Source organism: Salmo trutta, chromosome 3 (genome assembly GCF_901001165.1).
Source record: "Salmo trutta chromosome 3, fSalTru1.1, whole genome shotgun sequence".
In the NCBI taxonomy this organism is placed as follows: Eukaryota; Metazoa; Chordata; class Actinopteri; order Salmoniformes; family Salmonidae; genus Salmo; species Salmo trutta.
Genome location: NC_042959.1, coordinates 43,155,301 through 43,174,798, shown reverse-complemented (window position 1 = coordinate 43,174,798; position 19,498 = coordinate 43,155,301). Strand labels below are relative to the sequence as shown.

Sequence of the window (19,498 nt, the reverse complement as noted above, 5' to 3'; positions counted from 1 at the left end):
TTACAATTTATTAACCAAACTCATCACAGGCTACTGTTTGGCCGTAGCCCACGCCAAATAAATCAAGGAAAACAGTATCAAACAAAGGTGACCCATCTCTTGTTAAGACCGGACGTAAAGAGGGAGAACAATGACTAAGTTATGGTCTTAAACTTGCGGTGCTCCACTCCCTTCCAAACTATCTACTACAGTACGAGAGGTGGCAGTATAGGTAAAACCTGACCCTTTGCACCAATTTCAAAATACCCGGAAATAGCAGTGAATGCGGAAGACGAAAGATGGAGGCGGCTGTGTTCATTCTATCGCTAGTCGACTGCTGTGCTTTGATTTTTCTGGCGGTGTACTTCGTATCCTTTTCTTGAACATTAGCTAATACGTTGTGTACTGGATCTCTATTACTATTCTTTGTTACAATCAATACGTTTTACCGCTCGTGCTTTGTGGGTACATGTCTGTGGCAGACAAGTGCTAGTTAACGGTGGCGGTGATTTAACCATGATCAAACGTATCAATCCAATCCCTACTGCTGTGTCTTGATAAACGGACGTTAGCGAACTAGCCAGCAAGGGCCAGTTAGCCAACGCCCTGTTTGTCCTTTGCACTTTAAAATGTCGATCTTCTGGCTGTCAACAGCAGTGTTGACATATTTTAGATGCAGTGTCTGCTGCTTGTTTTTTCCTAGCAAAAGTTCAGTGGTTAAACAGACTGACAGTCCTAGTTACTCACACATTCCCAAGTATTCAATGGCTTCATCGCTTGCGTTAGCTGACATTCAGAATATAGAGAAACTGTTACGGTATAGCTAAACGTTAGCCTTATACATCTCTGTCCAGACAGTTTACATACCTTAACTTCATGAATAGGTAATTACCCTCTCCGATCTAGAATGTGACTACATCAATGCACGAGCCTGCTGTTCGAAGTTAAACAGAGTAAGCACAGTTGTCATGGGTAATTTCCTTTCAAATATATAGTTTTGCATGTACACACAGCTAGCTAGCTCTCAAGAACCCAGGGGGCATAGCTTCCCTTTAGGGCTTTCGGTTAAAGGTGTAGACCCCAACTGGCTCACTGTAAACTATAATCCCGACACTGTTTTAACGGTTCGAAACATAACATCTCGTTTGCCATAAGGTTTTGGAAACATTTGGGACTGAACTTTCACATCAGCAATAAATAATATTTCAAATTTCAAAAGATACATTTGTGAATCGCAAATCGAGCATCACCGGGCCACATTTTGGTGTGCCGACGTTTCCCAATGTTCTTGAATTTCGGATTCGTTTTAAGTAATTGTTATATATGGCAGAGCACCCAGCTAATAAAGCGAGATATCCCACCTTGTTACCCACTCCACAAAGCCGGGAGGCAGCCTGTGGTCAAAACGAATGCAATAATTTTTTTACACGGATAAACGGCCCTACCGGGTCAACCGGGTGAGCTAAATCGAACTCCCAACATTGGATATTTTTTTTTTTACACAGCAGGGTGTAACTTTGATAAACTGTGTATTTTAGTTTTTTCGTCGCTGATATGAAAGTTAGCTGCAATATGTAACTTTTTGGTCACTGGGTCAAATTCCCATAGAAATGTGTGTTATAGATCTGTCATTCTCATTGAAAGCAAGTCTAAGAAGAGGTAGATATGTTTTATGTGCGAATTCTGTGCTTCCGTTTCGTTTTTGCGTCTTTACTTTAGGTTTTGTACACCATTTTCATTCAAACAAATGAAATTACAATATTTTTGGTTATGGAAGATATTTCACAGCTGTTTAGATGGTACAATGATTCTCTACACTATACTTGCTGTTTTGTTAGAAACTGACATTTTTATTAAGTTCCAAACATTTCCAAAACCCTATCGCAAGTGAGGCGTATTTACGTTTAGACAGAGCATTTGGGTAGGGTAAGGACATTTCCCACTGCAAAAAGGACGTGGAATGCCATAGAGCCCCACAGTGGAGGTGTCATAATACCAAAAACCTAACGGTCAAACAGGAAAGTGGTTCCAATCGTTTTCCACCAATCTAAAAATCCCCTATGGGAAAAATGAAACACTTAAAATAAGTGCTGTGTTTCGTGTAGGCTTACCCTGGCGTGATGTTTTCATAACCATGTTCTATCTCGGACAAGGTGATTTATCAATATATTCTGTTCCATTAACTCTGATTCGAAAATGCTAATTAAGATCAAAGTAGACATCATGCAAAACTACAAATCCCTGCAAGCACCTGCAGACCACCGCAAGCTGACACCTTCGCAAACAGGTACTGTGTCAATTTATAACTTGCACGAGACAGTTCACAGAATTGTCCATTTAAATTTATTCATTACTACATTTACCTAACATTAGATAGTTAATCTAGAGATCCTACATTTTGCCTTGATTCGATAGTCTCGTCCAGATCATCATGGCATTTGGAGTTCTTTATGATAGCCACATTAGCAGTAAACTAGCCTTTCATTTTGGGGGGGGGGGGGTAAATACAGGCAAATATATTGATAAAAGTAACTTTATCCTAGAGCAGGCGTGGCAAAGGCCGACCTGCGACCTGATTCATTATGGCCCGCGGACTCATGCTCAGATCACATAAAGAATTTGCGATAGTAAAGTATTTGTTATTCAAATTAAAAGCATAATGAATACTCGCCTTTTTTGTAATGATTTAACTCCGACCGCTTGTGGGACATTTATTTTGAAGGCACGTATAAGTAACAACTGCACGAGGACAGGCAGTGACTGACAGGCTGACACACATTACAAATAGTAGCTAGCTAGAAATTGGGCTAAAATTAGTTTTTCAAAGGAAAGTAGACAATGAATGTAGGGTGTTCCAGCAAGAGTGGACTTAGAAATATTTCTTTATTGAGGTATCAGGGAAAGCTGTGTGCAAAGAGAGCATCGCTGTCTTGAAAGACTACAACTTGGCCCGACACTTCCAGACGAAGCATGCAGAGAAATATAGGAATATGTCTTCTGAGCAGAGGCCAAGTGCATCGAAATAGTTGTTTTCTCAGTTGCAAAAGCAGCAAGGACTTCTCACAAAACTGCATTCAGCAAACGACGGAATTGCGAGTGCTAGCTAAGTACTGTCCTACACAATTGCTAAACATAGCAAGCCATTCGCTGAGGACGAATTCATTAAAGAATGTTTCATTGACTCTGCAGCAATACTTTGCCCCGACAAGAAAGCTGTTTAAAAATGTTTCCCTGTCAAGACGAACGGTGACTCGGCATGTTGAGGACATCACAAAGAATATGGAACAACAGTTGAAAAACAAGGTAAAGGATTTCACCTATTTCTCCTTGGCCCTGGATGAGAGCAGTGATGCATGTGACACGCCGCAGTTGTTGATATTCTTATGAGGCATAACCCCAGACTTTGTAATTGCAGAGGAGCTTACTTCGGTGCAGTCAATGAAGAGCACAACCACAGTGAAATATTCATTGGAGGAGGTTAATAAGTGTGTGGCAAAGCTGGGACTGAGTTTAGAAAAGTTAACCAGTGTGACCACTGATGGGTGCCCAAACTTCACAGGAAAAAACGTTGGCCTTTTGAAAATGATACAAGATCAAGTAGCTGAGCTGAACCAGATCAGAACATTATTTTCCTGCATTGCATTATTCATCAGCAGGTGCTCTGTAAATGTGTTCTGAAAATGAGCCATGTTGTGGATACAGTCACTAAAGTGGTAAACTTCATAAGAGCAAAATATTTAAACCACAGGCAGTTTGTCTCACTGTTGGAAGAGACAGTCGGATCATGCAGATTTCCCCTTACACACAAACGTGAGATGGCTCAGTTTGGGAAAGGTGCTTAAAAGGGTGTGGGACCTGAAGTCGGAGATTGCTGAGGTTTTGCAAATTAAAGGAAAATATGTGGATTTCCATCAACTGCAAGATAAAGAATGGTTGGCTGATTTTTGCCTTCACTGTGGACATCATGGCCCTCATGAATGAACTGAATTCCAAACTACAAGGGAAGAGCCTTTTTGCACATCAGATGTACAGCCTTGTCAAAGCCTTCAAGGGAAAGTTACTCTTCCTGACCTGCCACGTAGAAGCCAACAATCTCACCCACCTTCCGACTACTAGTCTGTTCCCTATCAGATGACCAGCGGTAGAAGTATACATCGCTGCTGCGTGCTTTGAACGGTGAGTTTTCTCGTCGTTTTGAGTATTTCAGATGTTGGAAAATGACATGCTGTTGGTTTCCTTTCAACTTCAATGTGGATAACACTCCCACTGACCTGCAACTTGAGCTTATCGATCTTCAGTCTGATGCAGTGATTGTTCTGAATAGTTCACCAATGTCCCTGACGAGGTTCTAGGCACCTGTCGATGAACAAAACTTTCCAAAGATTAGGAGTGATGCTCAGAAGATGTTTGCACTGTTTGGGTCAACCTATGTATGTGAACAGACATTTTCAGTGATGAAATATAACAAGTCAAGGCACAGATCATCTCTTACTGACTCGCACCTCTCAGAAATCCTGCGCATAGCGACGTCAGAAACTAAACCTGACTGCACTGCTCTAGTCAATGCCCATCAGAGACTTCATATAAGCCGCAACTTTTTTCCCAGGCTTTGAACCTCGCGGCTTAAACAATGACACGGCTAATATATGGATTTTTCCCGCTTTCATTTTTTTTTTATTTTTTTAAATACATTCTTTGACGTGCTCAGTTTTTTGGCGGCATGAAGCTTTCAGATTAGACCAATGAAATTGGCGAACGGGTTAAGGTCAAACAACGTTTTTGTTTACTGTTTAGATTAAATCGAGCGCTTTCAAACTTCCCATCATTCTGATTACGGTAGTCATTTTGTCACCCTCATCATGACAAAGACACAGAGAAATGCATATGATGCAGCTTTCAAGTTGAAGGCGATTGATCTGGCCGTTGGAAAAGGAAATAGAGCTGCCGCACGGGAGCTTGGTCTTAATGAGTCGATGATAAGACGTTGGAAATAGCAGTGTGAGGAATTGACTCAGTGCAAAAAGACAACTAATGCTTACTGCAAATTTTTTATTTTTTGTTACAAGCCGTGTTTCGTTAAAGCCTGTGTGAAGTTCATTTGTTTCAATGTACCGGTAGGCACCTGTGGCTTATTTATGTTCAAAATAATATATATTTTTTTAAATTCAGTGGATATGGCTTATATTCAGGTGCGCTTAATAGTCTGGAAATTACGGTAGTTGAAATGTAATGTTGAGCTCTCTCTTGTGTTTTTGTACATACCTGTTAACAATAGTTCTGTCTGTGGTGCTGAATGTTCAGTTTCCTTTTCTCTCCGTGTAGTACATTGCATGTTTAATAATGGAAATACCTACCAAAAGGAGAACATGGATGTGATTTACAGTAGATATCTGTCAACACAGTCATACACATGATGTATAATCCTGTAATATGATTCTGGCCCACGATGGCAAAAATATATTCTAATGTGGCCCTCCATGGAAAATAATTGCCCAGGCCTGTCCTGGAGAGATTTACACAGTTATCAAGAAGTCACTCAAGGGTAAGCCTACATGAGAAACAGCGTTTATTTGAAGTGTTTCTAAAATTTCCTATGGGGAAAAATGAATGGTGGAAAAATTATTGGAACTGTTTCCCTGTTCGACCGCTAGGTTTCATGGGTATTATGACTCATACTGTGGTATTCTATAGGACTCATGATAAGTACAAGCTGTGCACCTGAGTGCAGAGCAGACATGAGAAAGAATGTCATATTTTGTTAATGTTGGTATAGGTTAAGGGAGTGAACGATATTTAAAATAAGGTTTACATGGAGAAAATTGGACCTCTCTGAATTGAAAATGGATGGCCCTACCTTCAGTAAAATATATTTTACAAAAACCCTCCCTGAATGCTTCAAAAAAAGTTTTCAAAAAATCAACCCTCCCCTGTACCCAAAATAATAATTAAAACATAAAGTAGATGGCAACTTTGAATCTCCTGAACTGCCCCCATAGTCCTACACAGCACAGCTATTGGTTAAACTGCACACAAAAATGTTTTTGATTAGCAAGAGCAGAGCAGGCCAGGGCTCAGGTTTGGATTATCCATTGCAGTGTGTAATGCAGCCTAGTTTCATTTACACCATCCCAGCAGCTATCTTAGAAATATAACTTTGCTCTGTGTTTTTTGAGCATGCACTTCGTAGCCTATAGGCTATTGATCGTTTTATTGAGAACACACTAAATAGCCTATAGGCGCACTTGATATTGAGTGCCCAGGGGAGAAACCGAGATGAGGGGCGGCATCGGGCACACATGGATTTATAGCCTAATAAGCAACTACTTCTAAAACACAGAGAAATATTGACATTTCAATCAATTACAAATTACATGACCCTCCCCTGGACTAGATTAATAAAACACTAAACCCTCCACTTGACTAATTGAAAAAGCATAACCCTCTCCCATTTTCCTCCAGGTAACCGTTCTATAAATGTCGATCCATCCCTAAATCCATTTGAATTCAAATCACTTTTTGGCAGGATCCCTTTTGATTTAAGTAAAACTTTCCATACATGTTTGCCCATGGAAAAAGTGGTCGGAAAGTGACTTTTTGGACCTGATTGGCAAAAGGTTCAGGAGATAAAGGTGCTAAGAGTTGACCAATTATGCATACCCCACCATACCATGAGACATCCATGTCTTCTTCACTAGAAAAGATAGTTCAGTGTGATATCATTTTAAAAGCTTACAAACAGTGTTAAACTATTTTATTTATTGGACAAATATTTTTGGAATTCCAAATGTCATTTTGAAACCTTGAACATCAATTATCAAAAAAAGTGTACAAATATTTTTTCTTCATATTCTCATATCCTATTTCACATCATCTGAGGTTTTTGTGTTGTGCCGCCATTGGTTGAGACGCAACATGCTCTTGAATACAGGGTGGGTGTCATTTCAATCATAGAAATATTATTCATAGAATGGAATCAACCCTTTAGACCACTGTAATTTACATTTACGTCATTTAGCAGACGCTCTTATCCAGAGCGACTTACAAATTGGTGCATTCACCTTATGATATCCAGTGGAACAACCACTTTACAATAGTACATCTATATCTTTTTTGGGGGGGGAGGGTAGGGGGGGTTAGAAGGATTACTTTATCCTATCCCAGGTATTCCTTAACCTCTCTGGGCCAGTGGAACGCTTGCGTCCCACCTACTCAACAGCCAGTGGAATCCCGTGGCGCGTTATTCAAATACCTTAGAAATGCTATTACTTCAATTTCTCAAACATATGACTATTTTACAGCATTTTAAAGACAAGACTCTCGTTAATCTAACCACACTGGTTAGTTTAACCTGTCTGGGGTATGTGGGACGATTTCGTCCCACCTACGTAACAGCTACTGATATTCCAGTGGCGCGATTTTTGAATCGTTAGAAATACTATTACTTCAATTTCTCAAACATATGACTATTTTACAGCTATTTAAAGACAAGAATCTCGTTAATCTAACCCCACTGTCCGATTTCAAAAAGGCTTTACAACGAAAGCAAAACATTAGATTATGTCAGCAGAGTGCCCAGCCAGAAAAAATCAGACAGCCATTTTTCAAGCTAGCATATCATGTCACATAAACCCAAACCACAGCTAAATGCAGCACTAACCTTTGATGATCTTCATCAGATGACACACCTAGGACATTGTGTTATACAATACATGCATGTCTGTTCAATCAAGTTCATATTTATATCAAAAAACAGCTTTTTGCATTAGCATGTGACGTTCAGAAAACGCATAACCCCCGGCAAACTTCCGTTGAATTTACTAACAGTTTGCTAAATTACTCACGATAAACGTTCACAAAAAGCATAACAATTATTTTAAGAATTATAGATACATTACTCCTCTATGCACTCGATATGTCCGATTTTAAAATAGCTTTTCGGATGAAGCACATTTTGCAATAATCTAAGTACATAGCCCGGCATTACAGGGCTAGCTATTTAGATACCCACCCAGGTCAGCATCCACCAAAATCACATTTCCTATAAGAAAAATGTTCTTACCTTGCTTGTTCTTCATCAGAATACACTGCCAGGACTTCTACTTCAATAACAAATGTTGGTTTGGTCCCAAATAATCCATCGTTATATCCAAACAGCGACGTTTTGTTCGTGAGTTCTAGAATGCTTCTTCCCGGTTTCGCGCATGGCGCATTGGCGTGTCAAAAATGTCTAAATATTCCATTACCGTACTTCGAAGCATGTCAACCGCTGTTTAAAACCAATTTTTATGCCATTTATGTCGTAGAGAAGTGATAATATTCCGACCGGGAGTATGCATTGAGCCTAAACAGCCGAATAAAATTTCTCCTCAGAAGCGACTCATGCACGCGCATCATTCAAAGGTCCTCGGAGCATCCACTTACAAAAGGCGATAATATGTTTCAACCTGAGGCTCCCTCGTAAACCTTCAGTTATTTCGCGGGCTCTGAGAGCCTATTGGAGCCCTGGGAATTGTCACGTTACAGCTAAGATCCTTACTTTTCAATAAAAAGATGCAAGACGCACGACTCCTTGTCAGACAGGGTACTTCCTGCTTGAAACCTTGTCAGGTTTTTGCCTGCCATAGGAGTTCTGTTATACTCACAGACACCATTCAAACAGTTTTAGAAAATTCAGAGTGTTTTCTATCCAAACCTGAACAATAATATGCATATTCTAGCTTCTGAGTTGGTGTAGGAGGCAGTTAAAAATGGGAACATATTTTTCCAAAATTCTCAATACTGCCCCCTAGCCCAGACAGGTTAATCTAACCACACTGGTTGGTTTCAAAAAGGCTTTACAACGAAAGCAAAACATTAGATTATGTCAGCAGAGTACCCAGCCAGAAATAATCAGACACCCATTTTTCAAGCTAGCATATAATGTCACATAAACCCAAACCACAGCTAAATGCAGCACTAACCTTTGATCTTCATCAGATGACAATCCTAGGACATTATGTTATACAATACATGCATGTTTTGTTCAATCAAGTTCATATTTATATAAAAAAACAGCTTTTTACATTAGCATGTGACTAGCATTCCCACCGAACACTTCCAGTGAATTTACTAAATTACTCACGATAAACGTTCACAAAAAACATAACAATTATTTTAAGAATTATAGATACAGAACTCCTTTGTGCACTCGCTTTGTCCGATTTTAAAATAGCTTTTCGGTGAAAGCACATTTTGCAATATTCTGAGTAGATAGCCCAGCCATCACAGGCTAGCTATTTTGACACCCACAAAGTGTGGTACTCACCAAACTCCGATTTACTATTAGAAAAGTTTGATTACCTTTGGTGTTCTTCGTCAGAATGCACTCCCAGGACTTCTACTTCAATAACAAATGTTGGTTTGGTCCCAAATAATCCATAGTTATATCCAAATAGCGGCGTTTTGTTCGTGCGTTCAAGACACTATCCGAAGGGTAAATAAGGGTGACGCGCCCGACGCGTTTCGTGACAAAAAAAATTGAAATATTCCATTACCGTACTTCGAACATGTCAACCGCTGTTTAAAATCAATTTTTATGTCATTTTTCTCGTAAAAAAGCGATAATATTCCGACCGGGAGTGGTTGTTTTTGTTCAAAGAGAGAGAAAGTAAACATGGTGTCAGCTCGGGCACGCGCCTCAGTCTCATTGTCCTCTGATCGACCACTTACAAAATGCGCTAATGTTTTTCAGCCAGGGCCTGCAAAGCCACCATTCAGCTTTCTGGCGCCTTCTGAGAGCCTATGGGAGCGTTAGAAAATGTCACGTCATGCCAGAGATCCCCTGTTTTGGTTAGAGATGATCAAGAAGGCCATGAAATGGTCAGAGAGAGCGCTTCCTGTTTGGAATCTCTCAGGTTTTGGCCTGCCAAATGAGTTCTGTTATACTCACAGACACCATTCAAACAGTTTTGGAAACTTTAGGGTGTTTTCTATCCAAATCAAACAATTATATGCATATTCTAGTTACTGGGCAGGAGTAGTAACCAGATTAAATCGGGTACGTTTTTTTATCCGGCCGTGCAAATACTGCGCCCTATCCCCAACAGGTTAAAGAGGTGGGGTTTCAGGTGTCTCCGGAAGGTGGTGATTGACTCCGCTGTCCTGGCGTCGTGGGGGAGCTTGTTCCACCATTGGGGTGCCAGAGCAGCGAACAGTTTTTTGACTGGGCTGAGCGGGAACTGTGCTTCCGCAAAGGTAAGGAGGCGAGGAGGCCAGAGGTGGATGAACGCACTGCCCTTCTTTGGGTGTAGGGCCTGATCAGAGCCTGAAGGTACGGAGGTGCCGTTCCCCTCACAGCTCCGTAGGCAAGCACCATGGTCTTGTAGCAGATGCGAGCTTCAACTGGAAGCCAGTGGAGTGTGTGGAGGAGCGGGGTGACGTGAGAGAACTTGGGAAGGTTGAACACCAGACGGGCTGCGGCGTTCTGGATGAGTTGTAGGGGTTTAATGGCACAGGCAGGGAGCCCCGCCAGCAGCGAGTTGCAGTAATCCAGACGGGAGATGACAAGTGCCTGGATTAGGACCTGCGCCGCTTCCTGTGTAAGACAGGGTCGTACTCTGCGAATGTTGTAGAGCATGAACCTACAGGATCGGGTCACCGCCTTGATGTTAGTGGAGAACGACAGGGTGTTGTCCAGGGTCACGCCAAGGCTTTTAGCACTCTGGGAGGAGGACACAATGGAGTTGTCAACCGTGATGGCGAGATCATGGAACGGGCAGTCCTTCCCCGGGAGGAAGAGCAGCTCCGTCTTGCCGAGGTTCAGCTTGAGGTGGTGATCCGTCATCCACACTGATATGTCTGCCAGACATGCAGAGATGAGATTCGACACCTGGTTATCAGAAGGGGGAAAGGAGAAAATTAATTGTGTGTCGTCTGCTTAGCAATGATAGGAGAGACCATGTGAGGATATGACAGAGCCAAGTGACTTGGTGTATAGCGAGAATAGGAGAGGGCCTAGAACTGAGCCCTGAGGGACACCAGTGGTGAGAGCACGTGGTGCGGAGACGGATTCTCGCCACGCCACCTGGTAGGACACATTCCAAGAGTTAGCCGCGCCGGAGATGCCCAACTCGGAGAGGGTGGAGAGGAGGATCTGATGGTTCACAGTATCAAAGGCAGCAGATAGGTCTAGAAGGATGAGAGGAGAGAGAGTTAGCTTTAGCAGTGCGGAGAGCCTCCGTGACACAGAGAAGAGCAGTCTCAGTTGAATGACCAGTCTTGAAACCTGACTGATTTGGATCAAGAAGGTCATTCTGAGAGAGATAGCAAGAGAGCTGGCCAAGGACGGCATGCTCAAGAGTTTTGGAGAGAAAAGAAAGAAGGGATACTGGTCTGTAGTTGTTGACATCAGAGGGATTGAGTGTAGGTTTTTTGAGAAGGGGTGCAACTCTCGCTCTCTTGAAGACGGAAGGGACGTAGCCAGCGGTCAAGGATGAGTTGATGAGCGGGGTGAGGTAGGGGAGAAGGTCTCCGGAAATGGTCTGGAGAAGAGAGGAGGGGATAGGGTCAAGCAGGCAGGTTGTTGGGCGGCCGGCCGTCACAAGTCGCAAGATTGATTTTTTTTTTTTAGCTTTTGACATTTCAAATTAATTGAAATTTCTACTTCTAATTTCTACCACAAAGATGACCGCCCATCGTCGACTGTCAACTTAGTCATGTCTATTCTATTATCTATATTTCTATGATTTCAATAGGTTTCCTATGGATGATTGACAGTATAATTTAAAACAACAGATATTCCCATTCAAGTCAACATTCTCTGATGTGTGGACCTCCAACCATCTTTGTGGTACCATTCAAAATTTGACGTTTCAATTTTATTCCCATATTTGAACATTTATCAGCCAAAACAGGACATCCACCTTGTATTCAAGAGCATGTTGTCTTAACCGATGACACAACACAAACATCTTAGACTATGTAAAATAGGGTCTAAGGTACAATATATGCGATTAGAGCCACGTCCCACCCTAGTCAACAGCCAGTGGAATCGCGTGGCGCGAAATACAAATACCTCAAATGCTATAACTTCAATTTCTCAAACATATGACTATTTTACACCATTTTAAAGACAAGACTCTCGTTAATCTAACTACATCGTCCGATTTCAAAAAGGCTTTACAGCGAAAGCAAAACATTAGATTATGTCAGGAGAGTACCCTGCCAAAAATAATCACACAGCCATTTTCAAAGCAAGCATATATGTCACAAAAACCTAAACCACAGCTAAATGCAGCACTAACCTCCTAGGACATTATGTTATACAATACATGCATGTTTTGTTCATATTTATATCAAAAACCAGCTTTTTACATTAGCATGTGATGTTCAGAACTAGCATACCTAGTGAAAACCTCCGGTGAATTTACTAAATTACTCATGATAAACGTTCACAAAATACATAACAATTATTTAAAGAATTATAGATACAGAACTCCTTCATACAATCGCGGTGTCAGATTTTAAAATAGCTTTTTGACGAAAGCACATTTTGCAATATTCTGAGTACATAGCTCGGCCATCACGGCTAGCTATTTTGACACCCACCAAGTTTGGGACAACCTAAACTCAGAATTACTATTAGAAAAATTGGATTACCTTTGCTGTTCTTCGTCAGAATGCACTCCCAGGACTTCTACTTCAACAACAAATGTTGTTTTGGTTACAAATAATCCATAGTTATATTCAAATAGCGCTGTTTTGTTCGTGCGTTCAGGTCACTAACCGAAGGGTGACGCACGAGCGCATTTCGTGACAAAAAAATTCAAAATATTCCATTACCGTACTTAGAAGCATGTCAAACGCTGTTTAAAATCAATTTTTATGCTATTTTTGTCGTAAAATAGCGATAATATTCCAACCGGGCAACGTTGTATTCATTCAAAGGCTGAAAGAAAAAAATGGAGTAGTCTCGTGAATGCGCATCTCAGTGTCACTGTCCCCAGGCTGACCACTCACAAATTCTGCTGCTGTTCTTTGCCCAGAGACAGCAGACACCCCATTCCACTTTCTGGCGCCTTCTGAGAGCCAATGGAAGCCTTAGAAAATGTCACGTTACAGCACAGATGTTGTATTTTCGATAGAGATGCAACAGAAGGACAACAAATTGTCAGACAGGGCACTTCCTGTATGGAATCTTCTCAGGTTTTGACCTGCCATATGAGTTGTGTTATATTCACAGACACCATTCAAACAGTTTTAGAAACTTTAGAGTGTTTTCTATCCAAATCTGCTAATTATATGCATATTCTCGTTTCTGGGCAAGAGTAGTAACCAGTTTAAATCGGGTACGTTTTTTTATCCGGCCGTGCAAATACTGCCCCCTAGCCCCAATAGGTTAAAGGACATTATAAAAATAAATCTAGAAATTGTCAAACAATTTGACAACCCTGTTTTGTAAGGTTTTAAATGATATAAATCTCAACTGTTTTTCTTTTCCAGTGATGACGACATGGTATGGTGGGGTATGCAAAATGGGTTAACTTTGAGCACCTTTATCTCGTGAATGTTTTGGAATTCAGGTCCCTAAAGTCACTTTCTGAGCACTTCTCCAATGGTTAAATAGGCCTATGTATGGAAGGTTTCGTTCAAATTAAAAGGTGTGCAGTCAAAAAGTTATTGAATTCAAATGGATTTACCCTACATGTAGTTAGTAACTTTCAGCTTCCTGACTTATACCTCTGTGGCCCATTGTCTTTTATTGTGTCCTGTATGCTTGTACTCATATACTTTTCATAATGTGCATCTGCAGTGGGTTGTACCAGAGCTGGTAGGCCAGGCCCTGGCAACAGTGCTGATGCTTGTCTCCCTGCACTGGTTTGTCTTCCTACTCAACCTGCCTGTGGCCGCCTGGGACATGTACAGGTAAGTACGTTGTACCTATTGTTTGTTATGACAACTGAATGTTAATGACCAACGGCATCTTCTTTTCCTATGTGAGCACTAAAGACACTTTTGTGTCTGAGGAGTGAGGGGTTCCGCTCAGAGCTGTCATCAGTGGCTGTGTTGTAAACCTTACGATAAGATGTACTTCATTTTACATTTACATTGAAATTCATTTCGCGACGTCAGCATACGAACACAACACAATATACAGTTGAAGTCGGAAGCTTACATACACCTTAGCAAATACATTTAAACTCAGTTTTTCACAATTCCTGATATTTAATGCCAGTAAAAATTCTTAGGTCAGTTAGGATTACCACTTTATTTTAAGAAATGTCAGAATAATAGTAGAGAGAATGATTTATTTCTTTCATCACATTCCCAGTGGGTCAGAAGTTTACATACACTCAATTAGTATTTGGTAGCATTGCCTTTAAATTGTTTAACTTGGGTCAAGCGTTTCGGGTAGCCTTCCACAAGCTTCCCACACACTGGGTGAATTTTGGCCCATTCCTCCTGACAGAGCTGGTGTAACTGAGTCAGGTTTGTAGGCCTCCTTGCTCACACACACGCTTTTTCAGTTCTGCTCACACATTTTCTATATGATTGAGGTCAGGGCTTTGTGATGGCCACTCCAATACCTTGACTTTGTTGTCCTTAAGCCATTTTGCCACAACTTTGGAAGTATGCTTGGGGTCATTGTCTATTTGGAAGACCCGTTTGCGACCAAGCTTTAACTTTCTGACTGATGTCTTGAGATGTTGCTTCAATATATCCACATCATTTTTCATCCTCATGATGCCATCTATTTTGTGAAGTGCACCAGTTCCTCCTGCAGCAAAGCACCCCCCACAACATGATGCTGCCACCCCTGTGCTTCACGGTTGGGCTGGTGTTCTTCAGCTTGCAAGCCTCTCTCAGGTTATGTCGATATAGGACTCGTTTTACTGTGGAAATAGATACTTTTGTGCTCGTTTCCACCAGCATGTCAAGCAAAGAGGCACTGAGTTTGAAGGTAGGCCTTGAAATACATCCACAGGTACACCTCCAATTGACTCAAATTATGTCAATTATACTATCAGAAGCTTCTAAAGCCATGACATCATTTTCTGGAGTTTTCCAATGTGTTTAAAGGCACAGTGAACTTAGTGAATGTAAACCTCTGACCTACTGGAATTGTGATACAGTGAATTATGTGAAATAATCTGTCTGTAAACAATTGTAGGAAAAATTACTTGTCATGCACAAAGTAGATGTCCTAACTGACTTGCCAAAACTATAGTTTGTTAACAAGAAATTTGTGGAGTGGTTGAAAAACAGGTTTTAATGACTCCAACCTTAGTTTATGTAAACTTCCGACTTCAACTGTATTACATGCGGTACTGAAAACTGGAAAGTTAGTATACGATTCACCCACTTACATTTTCACATATTATACTGTCCGACAGTGTATTGGGCCTGCATCTGTCCTATGTCCCACTGTTTAACAGGCCTTGCTCCTATTCTTACTGAACAGTGGGACCCTTAATCTCCTTCTGGAGGGCAGCAGCTCAAATCATTGGGCAAGATTGTGTGTGGGGTCCTCTATGATGCTCTTGGCCTTGTCCCTTGCCAGTTTATCATAGTGTCTCTGAAGACCCCTGCATTGCAGCCCGTAGAGCTTGGACCCCAGGTTCACAGTCCGCCTGAGAATACCCTTATTAGCCACTGACTGCCCACCGTACCAGGCCAGGAAACAGAAAGTCAGCACTCTCTCTATATGGCAGGTGTAGTAGTTGGAGAGTGTCTAGGTGTTAACGTTCAGTTGTCTGTCTGCGCAGGAGGTACAGTCGTGGTTGGTCTTTTTTATTGATGTTCTGAGTGTTGGCATTAAAAGGGTGTGCTGTCCATGATGGTTCCCAGGTCCCTACAACTCAACACTATCTCTTCACCAATCAGGACTAGGTGGCTCACTGAGTCTGCCTTCCCCATGAAATCAGTAAGCAGTTTTGTTGAGTTTGAGGTAGTTATTGCACCAGTGATGAACCCTGTTTACATCTGTTTGGAAATGCAGTGTGTCATCTGAGGATGCCTGGTGGTGTCTGCATATTTCACTGCCAAGCAGTTCCCATCAGAGCCTTTCAGGTCATTGGTGCATATGAATAATAGCACTGTAGAGATGAGTTCCTTTTGGGTGATGTTGTTGAACTTGACATACTGCCCCCTGCTCAGCAGGAAGTCTAGCACCCACAAGTAATACTATAACTACCCTAACCCATGTAAGCCCCTTACAAACTCCCCAGCTCTTAGAGATATAGCCCACACCCAAGCTGTTACCTACAATGCTATGGTTGTTCTAATGTCTCGTGTGTTGTCTACCTATTGTTTATCTGACAGGGTTTGGAAGGTGCCCATGGGAAACATGGGGGTGTTTGACCCCACTGAGATCCACAACCGGGGACAACTAAAGTCTCACATGAAGGAGTCCATGATCAAACTCGGCTTCCACCTGCTCTGCTTCTTCATCTACCTGTACAGGTAAGAGATTGTCCCTTGCTGTCTGGGATTCTATATGCTAGCTGCTGTCATATGTTACAGTACTAACATAGCTAATCTTACTGCTCATTTATTTATTGCTTAGTACAGGATAACGTTTATGTTTAGCCTGAGCTTAAGTTTTGTTATTAAAGTAATTTCTTCACTTGTCACACGCTTCCTTTCTCCTCCACAGCATGATCCTGGCACTGATCAACGATTGAGATGCCCATGGCCGTTTTTATCCAATCGGCCGAATCACAAACTATTCAGTATGTGGTGTTCAATATGTTCTCAGTCCTCTGCTCAGCTGGAGTCACCTGACATTACACTCCTTTGGACACCTAATCATTGCTCAGACCCCCCTCCCCTCCATTACATACCTCTGTTCTCATAACTGCCCTGGAATTGTGTGTGCGTGTGCTTTTGTTCAGCCTGTGTCCAACAATGCTGTCCATGCACTGCTTCTCTGGGCAGATGGAAAACATGACAATCGTACAGGCTAGGTGGTGCATACGATTGGCTAACACATTTTCAGCCAAGAGCCAATCACATCCTCTTGCAGCCTGCCGAACATCATCTTTGATATGTCAATGCCATATTTGATTGTCATATTTATTTTTTTGTCTCTTGTCAACATGCTGGAAAATTCTTGAATTGAATATCCTTTTGCAGAATACTAACCTGTGTTTTGGCGATCTATTTCTATTATATTTTCTTGCAGTCTCTTAACATCAATAAGTTATAGATCTGACATCCCCTGACTGCTGAAAGGTGCACATTTGATTGGTATTATAAAATAAAAAGTGTACTCAGGGGAATACATGCACCTGGATTGGAAAATGTTTTTCAACCCTATTTTTATCACTCGACTGTGTATCAATGGGCAATATAACCTCGATTCAATCCGTAGCACTGAAGAGCTACGCTGTAGCGCGATTTCATTTAAGGTAATTTCCAATTGAGCTGACATGTAACATTGCCTTTAAATTTATGTAGTGCTTCAGATTGAATCAAATCCCTTGTCTGTATCATAGTTGTATTACATTTCACTATGTATGACAAAAGCACATTTACTATACATCACTATGTATGTTATTTGTGCAGTTTGAGAATGACCATGTTCCAGCCAAATGTATTTCTCTATGGGGAAGGGTGTGTGTTCAGATTGTTTAAATCAAACTAAAATGACTTTTTATTTGTGCTTTGGAAAATAATTTGTGGGGTTTCTTAAACTTGAAAGAGAACAATTGGTGTCTTTTTCTTGTGAGATTGTATTGAGGTAGGGCTAATACTGTAGTCCAAAGTCATGTTCTGAGAATATAATTTCCATGACTGTTTCGTAAGCTGCTAATCATTAAAGCCATCACGGTCTTAAAACCCTGAATGCTTTATTGAAAATATGCATACATAACTTCTCCTACACAACGTTACATAACAGTACAATCACTTTTTGTAATAACACTTAAATGCAAAACGGATTCTTCCAAACCTAATAATGGCTTCTCACCTTGCCAAACGTTTACAGCAAGGAGAGGGAAATAAGAAGCCCCAAAATAAGGTACGTCTCAAAAGAACAACTTGCATAAGCTGAACCTAGAACACATCTGTGATTGTTTTAGTGTTTGATCTGTACTGAGGTGTGTGGCGTGTGTATACATTTTTATATCTATCAGTCTTCTGTAATAGAACAAGCTGGTGGTGGCTGTAATGACCTGTGGGCAGGCGCTTGCCTGATGCAGGGGAGATCTGTGTCATAGAAAAATGCTTAGCCTATACGCTGTTCTTACTCTCATTATACATGCCATAACAGATACAGATATACAGCACATCAGAAAAGCTTATTTTGCTTGACCGTCCAACAGGAACAATGTATACATGTTCAGAATTATCTGATACACTTGTGTACAAATGCATTATACATACATGTTAAATTGTTGAAAAATAAATGGTTGAGTACAGGGAAAATGAGAAACAAATGAATTGATAAATGAAAACGATAGTAACAAAAGACATTTGTCAGTCTGTATTGAATACATAAATCAGGAAAAGGAAAAACAAAGCAGCAAATAAATGCTAATTTCACCACAGCTAGAGAAAAAGTGGATATACCAAAAATGTAAGCGATAAAGATGAGGGAAATGGAGGTAAAATGAAAACAGCACAATGGTGGACACACAAATGAGATCAAAGTCAAGGAAAACCCAGTTAACCCCATTGCTGTTAAGGGTGATTACAACCCAGTTCAAACAGCAAGTTTAAGCAATTCCTTCTCCACTACCTAACCTCTCCACAACTAAACTCAGCAAAAAAAGAAACGTCCCTTTTTCAGGACCCGGTCTTTCAAAGATAATTCGTAAAAATCCAAATAATTTCACAGATCTTCATTGTAAAGGGTTTGAACACTTTCCCATGCTTGTTCAATGAACCATAAACAATTAATGAACATGCACCTGTGAAACGGTCGTTAAGACACTAACAGCTTACAGACGGTAGGCAATTAAGGTCACAGTTATGAAAACTTAGGACACTAAAGAGGCCTTTCTACTGACTCTGAAAAACACCAAAAGAAAGATGCCCAGGGTCCCTGCTCATCTGCGTGAACGTGCCTTAGGCATGCGGACTGCAGATGTGGGCAGGGCAATGAATTGCAATGTCTGTGCTGTGAGATGCCTAAGACAGCGCTACAAGGAGACAGGACGGACAGCTGATCTTCCTCACAGTGGCAGACCACGTGTAACAACACCTGCACAGGATCGGTACATCCGAACATCACACCTCCGGGACAGGTACAGGATGGCAACAACATCTGCCCGAGTTACACCAGGAATGCACAATCCCTCTATCAGTGCTCAGACTGTCCGCAATAGGCTGAGAGGCTGGACTGAGGGCTTGTAGGCCTGTTGTAAGGCAGGTCCTCACCAGACATCACCGGCAACAACGTCGCCTATGGGCACAAACCCACCGTCGCTGGACCAGACAGGAATGGCAAAAAGTGCTCTTCACTGATGAGTCGCTGTTTTGTCTCACCAGGGGTGATGGTCGGATTCGCGTTTATCGTCGAAGGAATGAGCGTTACATC

General features: G+C 41.4%; 2 protein-coding genes across 9 annotated transcripts in view; one reads left to right on the top strand and one right to left on the bottom strand.

Annotated features, from left to right (window-relative positions):
- LOC115175598 (fasciculation and elongation protein zeta-2) overlaps positions 1–3,319 on the bottom strand; it is a 31,333-nt gene extending 28,014 nt beyond the window's left edge. The window contains exon 1 of one of the 3 annotated variants that reach the window (XM_029734957.1): positions 3,297–3,319. Coding sequence is in view for 1 of the 3 variants with exons in the window: in XM_029734976.1 (XP_029590836.1) it covers positions 847–857 (11 nt within the window). In the remaining 2 variants the exon portion in view is untranslated. Of the gene's footprint in view, positions 1–846; positions 941–3,296 lie in introns of those variants that run through there. The other 2 variants (XM_029734967.1, XM_029734976.1) reach the window with 2 other exon arrangements.
- Positions 254–17,796, top strand: LOC115175610 (protein cornichon homolog 4). Of its 6 annotated transcripts, none has more exons than XM_029734989.1 (6): positions 254–347; positions 864–932; positions 3,169–3,282; positions 13,769–13,881; positions 16,279–16,419; positions 16,613–17,796. In XM_029734989.1, exons 1-6 carry the CDS (start codon positions 279–281, stop codon positions 16,638–16,640), a joined length of 534 nt encoding a protein of 177 aa, XP_029590849.1. In that variant the 5' UTR covers positions 254–278; the 3' UTR covers positions 16,641–17,796. The 6 variants fall into 6 exon arrangements, with proteins under 6 accessions (XP_029590849.1, XP_029590859.1, XP_029590866.1 ...); XM_029735006.1 differs by lacking the exon at positions 864–932 and adding an exon at positions 2,188–2,266 and having other exon boundaries at positions 261–347; positions 16,613–16,751; XM_029734999.1 differs by lacking the exon at positions 3,169–3,282 and having other exon boundaries at positions 16,613–16,751.
- Positions 17,797–19,498: the final 1,702 nt, after the last annotated feature.

Coding starts and splice junctions, on each gene's coding strand:
- LOC115175610 (XM_029734989.1), top strand. CDS start 279: ATGGAGGCGGCTGTGTTCATTCTATCGCTAGTCGACTGCTGTGCTTTG. Junction 348..863: donor TTTTTCTGGCGGTGTACTTC/GTATCCTTTTCT, acceptor CTTCATGAATAG/GTAATTACCCTCTCCGATCT. Junction 13,882..16,278: donor GCCGCCTGGGACATGTACAG/GTAAGTACGTTG, acceptor TTTATCTGACAG/GGTTTGGAAGGTGCCCATGG.